Here is a 16,055-nt window from a genome sequence, read left to right on the forward strand (position 1 = left end):
TGAATTCTTACAGAAGAAGAACTGTGAGTGAAGCACCTCCTAGTCCCTGGAATATCGTCCAAAGAAGGCCCTTACACAGCTGGGTCCAGCATTTACACAGGAGGCTCCCTCACGAGTAGACAGGAAACTTAACAAACTCTGGTGGGTGGATCGATGCATCCTACTTAAGGTAAAGCTTTGACTCCTGTGGTTCTAACTTTGGTCTTAAATAACCATATGCTTTTATTTGGGTTCTCAAACTCCAGCAGAATTTTGTGCAAATTATTAACTTTCCTGCCACTTACACCTCCTATTATCAATTAAGAAATTAATAAAGCCCTAAGATCCCAAGATTGAAATCAAACCTGGATTCAGATACCATAACTATGCTTTGTCTCTCAGATCTATAAATGAGGAATAACACTTCCTCTCCAATTAAATGTCAAGAACCTATTACTGTAGTGAACACCATGCTGTGGCACTCAGCAAGCAGTCACTGTGAATATTATTGTTGTAGCTTAAAAATATGAGCTTGGTTAATATAAATCAGTGGTTCTCAGCACTGGCTGTACATAAGTATCACCTGGGGAGTTTTTAATAACTATCAATGCCTGAAACATACCCCAGACCAAATAAATCAGAATATTTAGGAATGAGGCTCAGGCATTGGTATTTTGGAAAAGTTTCTTGTTGGTTCTAATAATATACTGAGAAACACTGATATAAACTGTTTTCTAAGCCTGATAATTTTCAGATAAGTTGACAAAGTCAAGTCACCCAAAAAGTTGAAGATCAGGGCCCAGACTCATGAAGATTTTACTGGGTAATAGAGATCTCATGAGACCAGCAAGATCACCATTTAATGGCTGCGCCCCTGTCTCTCCTTCAAAAGGTGACTTTCAAGCAGATTTGAAGTATAGTTTTCATGAACATCATTATGAAAGAAGCTTATTACAAAAAGATTACACTGAATCATCTGGGGTAGATAATAATTCAAACTATTCTGTTACCTTCCAGCTTCTAGATTTTGTTCAATAATTTGCTGTTAAAATTTCTTTCCCCTGTATTCTGTCTTACATATCATCTTTCCACCAATTTTCCCTAGATGTTGCAGAGAGGTTATTTTTTAGATTCATGTAATTGCCCCCAAAGTTCCATTCTCTCCTATTTACCGGATTGCCTATTTCATTCTGCCATGGGAAATCTTCTTTTCCTGCTCTGTTCTCAGCAGTCTGGCCTCCTTAAATAGCATAATCTCATCTGTTGTGCACCTGGGTGATGCAATCTGGCTCTTCTAGTAGGATCATCTTCTAAGCTAAACTCAACCCCAATGATTTCCACTCCACTTATTAATATCTATTAGTATGAGCTTCCTTTCTCTTGCAGACCATACCTCCAGGGAGAGAAGCTTATAAAGGAGTTAAGACTGAGAAGAACTTCCAAATAGTACAGTTATTTAATTCATCAACTCTTTGTGGAATACTTTTTGCTTTTCTTTAGTTTAACTTGGAGGCAGAAGAAAAGGGGGCTGGATTTATAAATCGTATAGCACAGTTTTCAAATGCAAGGAAAAACCCTAGACTTGTGGTTAGCTTATCACCTGTGTACATGCATGTGGTTAATACGTGTAAGTGAATGGAGGAAACAGAGAAATTTAGCAAGCTTTCAACCTCAAACCAAAAAAAAGTCAATTTTTCCAAAAACATGATACATGTTTTTGACGTTACCAAAGCTGCAGTAATGTACCAATCACTGGAGTTAGGGTTATGGCAATTTCATATGCCGTAATCACAGAAAGATGAGAAAATGAGATGTATTGGTTTTCCATTGCTGCTGTAACAAATTATTCCAAATTTAGTGGCTTAAACAACATATTCATTTATAGTTATAGAGATCAGAAATCTAAAATCATTTTGTCAGCAGGGCTGCTTTTCTTCTGGAAGCTTCTGGGGAAGATCCAACTTCTTGCCTTTTGTTACTTACAGAGACTGTCCTCATTCCTTGTCTTGTGGCCCTGCGTCACACTCCTTCCTCTCCTTCCATTTACACGTTCCCATTTACACCTTCTCTGCCTTAAGGCCCTGTTGTTTTCATTGTGATGACATCGGGCCCACCTAGATAACTCAGAGAAATCACTCCGTCTCAAAATCTTTTGTTTGATCACATTTGTAAAGTCCATCTCCATGTAAAGGAACATATTAATTGGTTCTGGAATTAAGACGTGGACATCTTTAGAGAACCATTATTTAGCCTTCTCCATAAGGAGATGGGTATCTTTCTGTATATCAGGATCTTTGTGGGGTCTAATGCCATTTTCTGTACATTCCACTGTCCCTTTTGTAGGTGTAAGCTATAATCACTCAGTGTGGCATGAATGTACTTTCCATAGCAATAAACGCTGATCTAAAGACTGTTTTATATCTACCTTGTTCTACTGATGACCACCATTAAAAATTGCATGGCCAAAGAGGCATCTGGCTCAGAGGATAGTATAGATGCAGTCTAAAATATTACAGTTAACAAATAAAAAAGAAGCTACACTCTGAAGCTCAAACTTTCTTCTTAAAATTGCTGCTCAGAGACTTTGATATCATTCACTTGGTTTCCTGAAGACTCTTGTGCCAAAAATACCTTATTTCTATCTCGAGGTGAAACCATTATTTTAGCCACATTGCATGTTCACACATTTGGAAGTTATTCACTTGAAATTATTGATTACAAACCATGTCTGGTGGTTTAGAATTTATCCTGATATTGAGAAAGGCTATAAAAAGAGAAATACACTTCAGCTTAGTCAGTATAAACTTCCAAGATGCCTATTTTTCAATGGAAAAAAAACAGTAATAAAAAAAAAAAACATAAATATTACAAGAACACCTCAAAGTTGCTCAGGAGCACTCCAGGTTCCATTTTGAGTTTCTGTTACCACAATAGCAACAGCAGACCAATTATGTGTGACATACGGATTTCCCTTAGTGATGGTTGCTGAGAATTTGTGGAGAGGAATTTTTCATTGGTGTCTCCATAGCTCTGCATTACCTTCCAGAAAATGATCAGACTGAAACACAGTGCAGGCTTCTTAAGATACCTCCACGTGTTGTTGGAAGACTCTGAGCCAAAGACTTTCCCTGTATTTTATAGAATGACTCTGTCACCAACCACAGCCATTAGACCCCTATGAACTATGTCCTGGTCATCTTTACCTAGACTTCATTGAGGACTCACAAGACAAACTAAAATACGGCCTTGGTGCTGCTCAGGCTGTATGTGATAACTTCACCCATCAAGATCTAAGAGATCATCACAGCCAGGAACAACTAGACTAGACTAAGAAGGTCAATATCACTGTGAACAAGGTCATGAGCGTTCTGTGGCAAAAATTCCAGAAAGCAGCTGGACCAATGAGGGATCACTGTTGTCAGTGAGCAAGGACTGTGTCTCAGGATATATTGATAACAATGGGGCCTTAGAATTGTCCTTTCAAGAGCCAGCTGGCATTGAGGTTTTGTTGTTGTTGTTGTTGTTGTTTGAAACGTAGTTTCACTCTTGTTGCCCAGGCTGGAGTACAATGGCCTGATCTCAGCTCACCGCAACCTCCACCTACTGGGTCCAAGTGATTCTCCTGCCTCAGCCTCCCGAGTATCTGGGATTACAGGCACGTGCCACCACGCCCAACTAATTTTTTTTATTTTTAGTAGAGACGGGGTTTCTCCATGTTGGTCAGGCTGGTCTCGAACTCCCGACCTCGGGTGATCTGCCCACCTCGGCCTCCCAAAGTGCTGGGATTACAAGCGTGAGCCACCGTGCCTGGCTGGCATTGAGTTTTTATTCTGCCTTCTGATGACCCATTTACTGGAAATAAAATAAAGCAGTAATTATTTTTTAGCTACTGAAACAATGGAATAGTCTTATGGTATTTCCATGTAGAGTAGCATGATACGGAGAAAGCATTTACAAGCCACTCCCCTGCCTCTGATTTAAGAATGATGTTATCTAGATGGAATGGAAGGTCCTAAGAATGCAGGAGCTTAAGTCTTTTGGCATTGATGTCTTTTGAGTTCTTATAATTAATTCTGTAACAATATAGATTAGAATTAACTATCAATGGTGATCATCGGAGTTAGGGGGAAAAACTGTTTTGTTGGAAACCTTTTTTTCATTACTCTAACCCAGCTCAGCTACATCAGATCTGAAGAATTCCGCCTGTTTATATGGGGAAAAATTATTTGACTTGTCCCAATCATGATTATTTGTTTGTTTGTAATATCGTTATTCTATAAAGAATTGGAGCTGCCTAGAAAAATATATTTGAAACAAACTAATAAATGTTTTTAAAAGGGAGGAGAGTTGGCACAAAGGAGAAAAGTAGGTAACAAAGACATAAAGCTGGATAACATTAGCACACAAAAAATGTATGCCCCGTGCTCCTGACTAATTGCCAAAGGAAGACCCATAATTTTGACCCTAAACCTCCTAGCAATCAAAACAAAGTTGTAAACAAGACGATTTACATGACTTGCAGTATTCATGAAACAGAAAAATGTATTTATTCAAAAATGAACAGCTTGTTCTGGCACTGATAACAATGCTAGTGATATTAGGGAACTGAGATCTCTGGAGAGTGACATATGTCAGAATCATCTCCACTTCATTGGCTAGAATCAGTACATACCCCTACCCAAGCCCAAGAGACTAGAAAAGGCAATCCTAGTATGTGCCCTTTGAGTTGGAAAACTGGAAAAACAGTACTGATGACGTCCACACTAGGAATCTTCCAAAATCAATAGATATTCCACACCCTGCCTATTTTAGATACATAATGTTAACAAAAGGGCTGGGTTGTTTTTAACTGTCAATCTAAGTCAATGATATGTCAAAAGTTGTTTAATAAGATTAAATCCATTAAGAAATGAGCCTTGGTCAGGTGCAGTGGCTCACACCTGTGATCCCAGCACTTAGGGAGTCCGAGGCAGGAGGATCAGTTGAGGTCAGGAGTTCGAAACCAGCGTGGCCAACATGGTAAAACCCCATCTCTACTAAAAATATAAAAATTAGCCGGACGTGGTGTTGCGCGCCTATAATCCCAGCTACTCAGGAGGCTGAGACAGGAGAATCACTTGAACCCAGGAGGCAGAGGTTGCAGGGAGCCGAGATCATACCAGTGGACTTTAGCCTGGGTTGACAGAGTAAGATTCTGTTTCAAAAACAAAATGAAAAAAAAAAAAGAAATGAGCCTTATTAGAGGAACATATTAGTGGAAGCAATTCAGAGGAATATGCTATCCGTATGAACAGTATTGATAGCTGCCTTTAATACATTTTAGTGTGTGTGACATGATGTGTTTCGTGCCAAAAAAAAAAAAAAAATTAATTTGTGACAAGTAAAGCCAGAGATGGTTCCTAGCAATACTGCCCTAATAAAGTATACATACTGCCTAGGTCAGCACCACTTGGTCAGTTCGGCAGACAAATACTGTATCAAAATTCAAAGAAGCTACTCATTCTCAGGAAAAAGTAATTTCTGCAAAGAACTATTAGAAAACTCCCCGTATCGTGATTATACTTTTTGTTTTTAAAACTGACATTTATTTTGATGTGACATTTTCTGAATCCCTCAATGACTTTTAGTTGCAATACCAACATGCAGAGAGAAAATCAAAATGGGAATGCAATCATTTTATTGATAAAGTATGCTACAATTATATGACAGGGCTACTGGTCTCAACCAGCTTAAAGACCATCACAAGAACAACCTTTTTAAAAGCACTGCCTTTGGTGCCATTAACTTTGTTGTTCTTATCAAGATGTTTTTCATTCACCTGGGTGAGTGTCCACAAAGTTGACAGGCCAATGATCAATGACTGGATTCGTTTCTTAATTTCCATTTCTAGTAAATTCAAGGGAAGAACCAGGAGGCGGTAATACAACCTAGTAGGTAGGAAAACGAACGGGGATTTTTCTACTACAGCAAATAAAATGTGTACCTGGAGGACCTCAGGGTTCTTTTTACAATAACAGCCGGCCTGTTGGCTGTTTATTCGCTGCATTTTAATATCTCTTTTCTAACACTAAGAGGCATATCAAATGAATATTTACCTCCAGGAATTTTAAAATACAATAATAAAAATAATTAGTTAAATGGTTGTTTAAAAAACTGCTTCTCTCTTAACAGGGGATCCAAAGCCTCCATAATGAAGTTTAAAAAGAAAAATTTTACCCAAGTGAAAAGCTATAAACACAAATGCCTTTGTGTTCTATTTTCAGTTTCAGAAACAAAATTTTAAACCTTAATATCCAGCTCTATATCTTCACATAAAACTTGCTCAGTTCCCTTTCAAGAGGTAATCTTGGCTGCAATTACACTATCTAATGACCAAAGTGAAAAATAGGATTTCTGACTGACCCTGGCAGGCCAGCTTTTTATGCTCAAATGATATAAGAGAACAGCTAACAAGACCTCACCATGCATGGCCTTAAATGTTATTGATGGCACTAAAGCAAGTCTACCCTTAAAAAAAAAAAATCCTTTAGTGTGCCTGGTCTTGCTGTCACCACAGGAGTGACTTACATCCTGTGGGCTGATGATTCATGGACAGAGTTTCCTGTCATTTGTCTCATGTTCATGACATTACAATTTCACTAAATATTCCTCTGGTTTATACGTTAGTAGAGACTTTGTTGAGAAGTGTAGGAGTGGTCTTCATACGGTTATGTGCTGTCATCTAATACCCTCTTTATTTCTTATGCCCTTTCATGTAAAATCATTCTAGTTCACATATCTTAGGCACCTTCCAGAACCTCTGATAACTTGCAGTGCCTTTCCCCAGACCTTTACAATCCATCTCTTCAACTGAAGATCTGAAAGTCTTTGTTATTTAATGCAAATGTACATGTTTTCCATAGAGCAGTGATTTTCAAACACAGCTGTGAAATGGAGAAATCCAGGCTACACTCTCAGAAATCCTAATTCAGGATGTCCCTGTGATGGAGTCTAAGAATCTTTGATTAAAAACTTCCAGAGGGGATTTTTACTTGCATCCGGAATTGACCAGAGTTGTGGGGAAAACTACCTTGGAAATGTGATTTCTATGTCTTCTCTCTTCATTTGTATGATTTCTATGCAAAGACAAAAAAAAAAAGAAAAGAAAAAAAGCACCCAAATGATTATTCTGGTAATCTATCCAAGGAAAGGGATATCCTTATTCATATTTAGAAAGAATTATCTCCAAACCATTTGCAGCTTCTTCTCAGTTGACACCATTTCCGGGACTCCAAAAGTAAGATCACAGTTTAATGAATGTAGAACCTCTGTCCTTCTTATCCACCTCCTTTTTTCCTTCTTTCACAAAGTAAAAACAATATACACACTCACAGAATGTCTGGAACTATCCCAATCCAAGTAGCTATTTAGCTATTTGAGAATTAGCATGAAGAAACAGTGTGAAATTGGCGTCAGAACAGTCCCTGTCCTTTTATCTATAAATGAATCCTCTCTTCACCTACTCATGGAAAAGGGGGAGAGAGAAAGGTTTCGGAGATATACTCATTTATAAATCTTCATTTAAACATATCTACATGCCATTATTGACAATTCAACATTTAATGAGTTCTACTCATAATGAGGGTGGCATTATGCTAAGTCGTAAGCTAGGGAGATCAATAAAATACATATTGCTAAGTATGAGATTGCTCAGACACTTAGGCAGTGGGAAAGACAAAACCCTCTTGTTGCCCAGGCTGGAGTGCAATGGCGAGATCTCGGCTCACTGGAACCTCTTCCTCCTGGGTTCAAACGATTCTCCTCCCTCAGCCTCCTGAGTAGCTGGGATTACAAGCATGCTCCACCAAGCCCGGCTAATTTTGTATTTTTAGTAGAGACAGGGTTTCTCTATGATGGTCAGGCTGGTCTCAAACTCCTGACCTCAAGTGATCCACCTGCCTCGGTCTCCCAAAGTGCTGGGATTAGAGGCTTGCACCACTGCACCTGGCCCAAACTATTTTTAAATTTGATCATCAGACCCATTACTTTGATGTAGGTCAAGCAGCGTGTAATGGAAATAGTGTTGGCTGGAGGTCAGTTGGCCCGCTCCACACCAGCCACTCATTTGCCTCAGGTTTCTGATCTGCTGAGTTTGTGGATTTCTAAAGTCCCTTCCTGTTCTATGTTCCCAAGCATTTGTAGTCACCCTAGAAATTATCCCATTCTTATTATAATTCTGTTCCTGATTCTTTCCCCTTATTTCTCTTTTGCAGATTCTGTTTATGGGCATGATGACCGAGTACTATCACTACTTTTTCACAACCTTGGTAAGTGCATCTGGGAGAAATGTATTCCACATGGTAGGTCTTCACACAGTTATTTCAGAGTCAGCCTCACCAGTGTCAAAGGCAGGATATTGTCATGGAGACTTGCCTTACTTTCCTAAGAATCCTCTAAATTCAGCAATGCTGAGCAGCAGGCTTCTTTCTTTCTTTCCTTTTTTAACTTGTATCAATGCATATGCATTCAGAAAGGGATTAAAATGAAAATTCCATTAAATAGAAACTATTACAGTAAAAACTATTCATAAAAAAGCATCATCTATAATTTTTATATACATTAGAAGGTGCATCCAAGTGTGGCTGGCATTCATTGATTTGATGTGGCTTTCCTGCCTGTGTCCAGTAGATAGCTGGGTTAGCCAGGGGTTACCTGTCAGATGTTTGAAAAACCTTCAAAAAGGGGAGTTTTGGAGATGCTCTGCACATTGAACATTATGCACCATTAAGAAAAATCATGGTCCTAAGCCTTAGAAACCCAAAAGAAACCATAGGACATCTTAAATTTTGAGAGACTATCTGATCATGGAGAATGATTTAGGGTATTTAACACATCAAAACGATGTGATAATTTTCATTCAGTCAATTTCAGATATCAGTGACAGCCCCCACCTCCCCACCTACACACCCACACACTCCACTTTCTTACATGAGAAGAAAAACAGAATCAAGCTCGTTTTCTAATCTGTAAGAGTGCATCAGCTAAATTCGACCTGGATTCTGGGGGACTCAGTAACAGTACCATTTTAGCAAATTCAGCTGCCAAGCTAGTGAGTAGGGCAATTCAAAGAATTTACAATAAGGATCCGAAGTAGTAAATTCTATTTCTGACTCAATTATCTTTGAGAGTGCAGAGGACACCACGAAATGAATGCTTTGGGATAGTTGTCAAAATCATTACTGCTACTGAGCATAGGGTGGAAGTGGGTACAGGGTAGAAATTCCTGAACTAAGGTTTGCATCGTCTTCCCATCTGCCTCTTCCTGCTTCTTGATCATGTCATCTTTGAGAACAGCTGAGGGAAAACTTGGGAACTGCAAAGTGTCTTACTCTGCTCACAAGTATGGTTCTTCCCATCACCAAGAACACCTGAGGGTTACTCAAGGTGACATGGCCATCTGCCTCGGAACTTTCCACCCCCTCCAGGTGTACACACCCTGGAAGAGCTGGTGTGGAAGAAATTTGAGAAGGAATATCAACAATGGAATCTAACAAGGCTAGGAGACCACAGAGGATGAATAAGAGTGCGCTTTTATTCCTCTTCACCCCTAACACTCATTCTGCATGCACAAGGGGATGTAGCAAATTGGATTTTGGACTTCCGATATTCTTTGTTGCATGGAAACCCTAAATTGTAGGACAACCTAATTTTGCACGTTTAACGTGCTTTATTTTAGCATGTTAAATCTATGTAATGATTCTCTGAGGGGGTTCATGTGTATTCTCGAAGTTTCTGTCTTACCTCCTGAGACTGGAGTTAACTGTCTTTCTATCCACTGAGTGTACTAACGGACTCATTTTTTCCTGGGTCTTCTTCTTTAACTTTGCTTCCTTCATCCTTTTCCTCTGATTTTATCTGCATTCTGTCCTGGTTGGCTTTTATGTTCTTATCATTCTTGCCCATGAGTATTAATAAAAGTTAAAGAAAAAAAAGTTACTTAGTGTTAAGGAAAAAATATATAATGCTTTAAAAGGCAGTATTGTACACCTTTCTGATGTTGATCTAGGAGCACAGAGCTGTGCTTTTATAGTTCTACTGCCTCACCCAAATATATCTTGGGAAAGAGAGAGTTCATCAAAAGAATAAATTTGTATGCATCTTCCGCAAATGCAAATCGCGAAGTGTTTCTGAATCTGCTGCTCTTCAGTACCTGTAATCATCACGAATAATGTCCTGTCTTGCACTGCACTTTCAGAAACCGGTTACATTGTTAAGAAACTTTTATGGAAGTATTTTTCCTGTTAAATGTTATTTTGAAAGTTGCGTTTCTTCTGAAATGATAATGATATATTTTTTAATCTAGTCTTTTCATATAAGAAAAAAGTTGAAATTATTACATAAGCCTGTCTTAAATGTGAATCAATTTAGAAACTTCTGGTTTGCACCCAGCCTCGTCTGTAATAGAAAAACTGTAATAGAAAACACTAGGATGAGCTCAACTTTTTTTTTCCTGAAACATTGTCTGAAAGGGAATGGGTTCCCTTATTAAGATGTTCTTGCATCCATGCAGCCTTGTGCTCTAACATATCCTCTGAAGAGAATCCTTTGGTTCCTATTCTGAGCCTATGTTCAGTGAACATTCTTCATGCCCTCATTGTGTGAAAGATGAGTTCTTTTCAACAAGCCAGGAGGTGATTTTTTTCTGCCAGGAGTGATTTTCCTGCCAAATGCATATGCAGTTTTCAAATTTCACCTTTGTGGCAAGACCTGGAACAGCCTGTGGTGCAAGATTTGATGGAGAAGAGTGGGTACTGCCAGTGGTTTATTCTTGTCCTGGTCACATCACCACTCAGAACCTCAGTTTCTTCATCTGTAAAATAAAAGCACGGAACCAAATGGGAATAAGTACTTTTTCCAATACCCCAAAGGCTATAAACTGGGAACAGAATTCTTAGCTTTTTAGAATGTCACAGCCTGTGACCAAGGATGTACTAATTATCAACAGCCAAATTCCTCCTCTTGACTTATCCAAACTCTAACGGTACGGCAAAAATAAAACAGATGAAAATGAAAACTGATGACTGCCCTAGAAGTTTTAGGGCAGAATGTGAATGGAAAACAATGGGAAAGATGTTCTTTTATTGAAATAGTGTGGTATGGCTGCCATTTTGTTTTAATCTATAGCAGCTCCACTTTATCCAATGGGTACATGTTCTAAGACCTCCAATAGATGTCTGAAATCTAGTATGGTGCCAAAGCCCATATAGATTATGTTTTTCTTATATATGCATACTTAGGATAAAGCTTAATTTATAAATTAGGCACACTACTCTTGCAGACTGGGACCATTATGAAGTGTAAGGGTGACTTACCAAAGTACTTCCATACCACAATAGCCGACCTCGTAACTGAGACAGCTATGAAGGGACTGATGAGCAGGTGGCATCTGTAGTATGGAGACTCTGGACAAAGGAATAATTCATGTCCCAGGCAGGACAGCATGGGACAACTCAAGATTTCCTCAAGCTACTCAGAATGGTGTGCAATTTTAAAATTACGAATTGCTTATTTCTGAAGTTTTCCACTTAACATGTTCCAAATGTGGTTGACCGCAAGTAACTGAAACCATGAACCACAAAACCACAGATAAGAGGGATCACTGTATTAGTTGCTGCTACAAGCATTAATTTTCTTTTGCATAAAAACATGGAAATGCTAATTCTTTTTCACTTTATCCTTTTTGATACTATGCAGGACTTATTCGCTTTGGATCTGGAGCTCTACAGGTACAGCGGCGTAAACATGACCGGGTTTCGGCTGCTTAACATTGACAACCCTCACGTGTCATCCATCATTGAGAAGTGGTCCATGGAGAGACTGCAGGCCCCACCCAGGCCCGAGACTGGCCTTTTGGATGGCATGATGACAGTAAGTCATTTGCAAATAAAATAACTCGCGAGAATATGTGAGTTCCTTCGGGGTTAAGATCACACATGTCTTTAAAATGTTCAAGAAAAGTGTTACAGTGGGTGCCTTGACTTGCAGGAGAGAAGAAAGAGTTTGCTTTTTAGGTAATTTGAAAGGCTGTGACTGGCTACTAGCAAAAACTGCTATTTTTAGCTTCCTGGATGTACTTGCCCCAGATAAAAACTTGACAAGAGTAGCCACCATTATCAGCCAAACCAGTGCAAGGACAAGTTGAAGAGCATTTTATTGTAGGAATGTGGCCGTGGGGAAGGTGGCTGGTTGGGGAAGAGGAGGAACAACATACCTGTGAGTTTTGCAGAACCGGTTTGTGTTCCTCACTTCTGCCACATTTCAGTAAGCAGAGCCAATGTGGAAAAATGCCGGATCTACAAACAGTTGGTGTATTCAGCTCTTCCTGTCCTGGATGTGTATAGGCTCACCTCTGCAGAACTGACAGTGTTTAACACCAGCCATATGTCGCTCTTGAAGCAGATGCCAGACCTGCCTCCTGACAAGGCAGAGATACTCTGCTGAACAGATAAATTGCGAACTGCCTCATCAGAGAGCTTCTCCCTAACATCATTTGTCTCTTGTCAAATGTACCTACCTTCACTTTATTTCTCTAATGAAGCTCCCTGGGTGCTGAAGAAAATAGCAGGAAATAATTTTTTTAAAAATGCTTCCTATGTGGGAGCCATCTAAGGGGAAAGATACTGGGGAATGCAGGCAGGTAATAGCATTTTAAATTGGCATAGGATTTTATTATCCATTCCTATCACTGGGAGACACACTCTCGCTTCTAAGATGCAATTTACCCATCATCTCACAGAGAACTTGGATTTTTTTCCCCCTTTTTCTTATGAAGAACAAATGAAAATGAAGAAATAAATGAATGAATGAAGTGGCTCTGGATGATTCCATGTTCAGGCTCCCTAACTGTTTTTCAAACCTGAAATAACTTTTGAAATATTCAACGTGAACTGAGAGATAATGATGGAAAGCATCTTGGTACAAATGAGCCCTGGGATGATTTGAAACATTTCTCTGAATAGGAACAAGCAGAGAATATCCAGGGCGATACTAGACTTCTGAAAGGGAGAGGGAACACCAGAGACAGAGGGAGAAGCATGCTAATACATCGGTTTTTCTCTTATTCCTCTTGGGTTTGTAATTTCAGTGAGTGCAAATATGGTTCAAAATCCTCTGCCCACTCTTCCAATGAAGTTTCCATCACAGGATGAGATCTCAAATCATTTTTATCTGTGTTTGGGATATACCACTAAAAGAGTTACAGTTTGAATCTGTGTTAACATAGATTGTGGACTTAGGCCAAGCATTAAATATTCATCACAAGTATGGCTTAATTTACAAAGAAAAAAAGTCTGTGTGTTCAATTATACTGAGCTGACAAAACAGCTCGTTCATATTGACTGAGATGAGGAAGACTGTTGAATGAAGGAGACAGACCTATGCAATTCATGTGGAATCAGGCCAAGCATGAGGTGATGCTGCCACCCCAGAGCTGCGGCCGGTGTCCTGGGTTAACAGTGATCCCATGGGCAGGAAGTGTGACAAGGTTGAGTCCCAATGGATGGAAGAGGCCCTTCAGGTCTGCCTGAAGCTTTTTACTGTCATCCCAACTAAGAGAGGGGTTTCTAGGCTGTGTTCTTACACTTATTATTATAATAAACTACAAAAAGGAAAGTGGGGATTTACCAGAGCTCACTGAGGTGCTGTAAAAGTGCGTAGAGTAACTATTCAATATATCAGGTAGTGTCGATACTCATTTTTTAAAAAGTGATAGGATGCAAGCACCAGCAGGAGCTGTATCCAACAGTCATACAGATAATAACTATGAAATTATGTGAAGGGTAATACTTACTTTTTTTTATCCAAAGAGTCTGCTTTGCACTTGACTCTTTTCTTTCTGTTTCTGCTGGATGTGGCTACTTTGGGAATGTGGAAACTGTGTCAGGGGAGGTGAAGGACATTGAAGGGCATGAAAGGACATCCATTTGACCAATAGCTAAGCCAAGAGAGCAAACTTACGACCCCAAGCCCAGGCCCAATGCTAACAAATCTTTGCTGTCAGGTTGCCCCTATTTAAACTCTTTCTTCTCTACCTTAAAGATAAAAAGTCCTTTGGTTTCAATTTCATTGGGTCCAAATAGCAGACCCTGCCCTTCATTCATTCTTGCATGTCAAGCACTTGTTGCCCACGTGCCTAGAAGCATACAGTAGCCCCCTCCCTGGCTTTTCTCTCTTTCCTCTTACCTGTTTTTGTTTTCTTCACAGCCCTATGACCTGACTTGTTATATTTTGATTTGTTTGTTTAGTACCTTCCCCTACAAGAATAGACACTTCATAAAAGCATCTTTTATGAAAAAGAGGCTTTGTGCTTTTGTTCTCTGCTTTCTCCCCAGCACTAGAAAAGGCCTAGCGCAAAGTACACCTTCAGTAAATGTGTATTTAATAAAGAAATTAATGCGCTAAATAAATAAGAATTAAGCTTCTACTAAAACTGAAGATGTTGAATGAAAAATATTTAGGCAGCCCTGAAATAGTCCCATAAAAGTGCAGAGAGTTCCTATAAATAAGATATATGTGAATGTGCATGATTAGTAAAATAGAGATTACTTTAAAATAATAGTGTTTTTTTAAAATTAGTCACAGACTGGCCACTCTTAATGTTTAAATAATGCCATTACTATAATAGAATTGTATTCTCTGAAATCATATGCTTCATTCCACTATTCTTCAAGGTGAATTTCCCTGTAACTGTTTATAGTCATATTTTTGTGTGTGGTGCATACATATATGGATGAATATGGAAATTAGAAAAAAGCATAAGAAAAATGCATGTATTTTGATTTCCCATTCAATTATCTATTTTTCTCTCTAATATTTTTAACTGTTAAGCATTTCTTAGAATTTCATACACTAAAAAATCCTCAAATAATATGATTTTATCAAAACACTCATATCTGAAAATAGAGAAGTCAGTCATGCCCATATCCAAAACATCTTGACACCAGATTTAAGAACAATAGAATTAATTAAATAAAAAAATTTAGTTTAAAAATTAGGTTAAAATTAAGTTAAGAAAATTGTTACTGAGTCAATCGAGTTCAAAAACAGTAAAACTCATTATTAAAAAAATCTTGAGAAAAAAAGAGAAAGAGTGTTTTATCAACTGAAGTGTTAATTGACAAAATTAACAGAAGTTTGGAGTGAATTTTATAAAATCTACTCTGTTCTCTTTTATAATCTTTAAATTTTTTCTCACCAATTGGGCTGATCCAACCTTTCAGCTTTTGGGTAGACTGGGATAATACAGAATGGGTCATTCTCAAATGGATTCTTCTCAGTGGACGAAAATTGTGTGTAAGTCAACACTGCACAGGAGTCAGGGAAACAACCAAACGTTGATCTGATATCTGCCTTGCCAGTTCTTCACATCCACTCACAACCTAAAGTTAAGTCAGTAGCCTTATCCTGTTCTCTTGCCTGTAAACATTTCCTTTAATCATGAGCCATAGGGAAGATGTCCTAGAGTTCCCACCTTGTACATCCACTGCTACTCCAGCAATGAAACAAAATAGGCAGCTGGATTCAGTACAAAAAGCAAAATCTTCCCAGATAATGAAAGCCTAGGGTTAAGTCCTGGCTATGTCTCCTAACTAAGTGACCAAGAGCAAGTTATTTAACCTCTCTCAGTTCTCTGCTCATCTGTAAATCTGTACAATAACGCCTTACAGTGTTACTCTACAGATTAAATTAGATCACATATGTGAAGCCTCTAGTACATAGAATTGAATTTACTTGATACCTGATGTTTTGCCTATTTGTAGTCAATAAAAGAACAAGAGGCTGTGTACGGTGGCTCATGCCTGTAATCCCAACACTTTGGGAGTCCGAACCGGGTGGATCACGAGGTCAGGAGTTCAAGACCAGCCTGGCCAACATGGCGAAACCTTGTCTCTACTAAAAATACAAAAATTATCTGGGTGTGGTGGTGGGTGCCTGTAATCCCAGCTACTTGGGAGGCTGAGGCAGGAGAATTGCTTGAACCAGGGAGGCAGAGGTTGTAGTGAGCCGAGATTATGCCATTGCACCCCAGCCTGGGCAAT

General features: G+C 38.9%; 1 protein-coding gene across 7 annotated transcripts in view; it reads left to right on the forward strand.

Moving 5' to 3' along the window:
• GRIK1 (glutamate ionotropic receptor kainate type subunit 1) overlaps positions 1-16,055 on the forward strand; it is a 413,796-nt gene that overhangs the window by 287,904 nt on the left and 109,837 nt on the right. For all 7 annotated transcript variants that reach the window (XM_010364919.2, XM_030914237.1, XM_010364918.2 and 4 more), the window contains 2 exons: positions 8,232-8,285; positions 11,713-11,886. In XM_010364919.2, the coding sequence (XP_010363221.1) occupies positions 8,232-8,285; positions 11,713-11,886 (228 nt within the window). The remainder of the gene's footprint in view (positions 1-8,231; positions 8,286-11,712; positions 11,887-16,055) is intronic.

Source organism: Rhinopithecus roxellana, chromosome 13 (assembly GCF_007565055.1).
Source record: "Rhinopithecus roxellana isolate Shanxi Qingling chromosome 13, ASM756505v1, whole genome shotgun sequence".
Lineage (NCBI taxonomy): Eukaryota > Metazoa > Chordata > Mammalia > Primates > Cercopithecidae > Rhinopithecus > Rhinopithecus roxellana.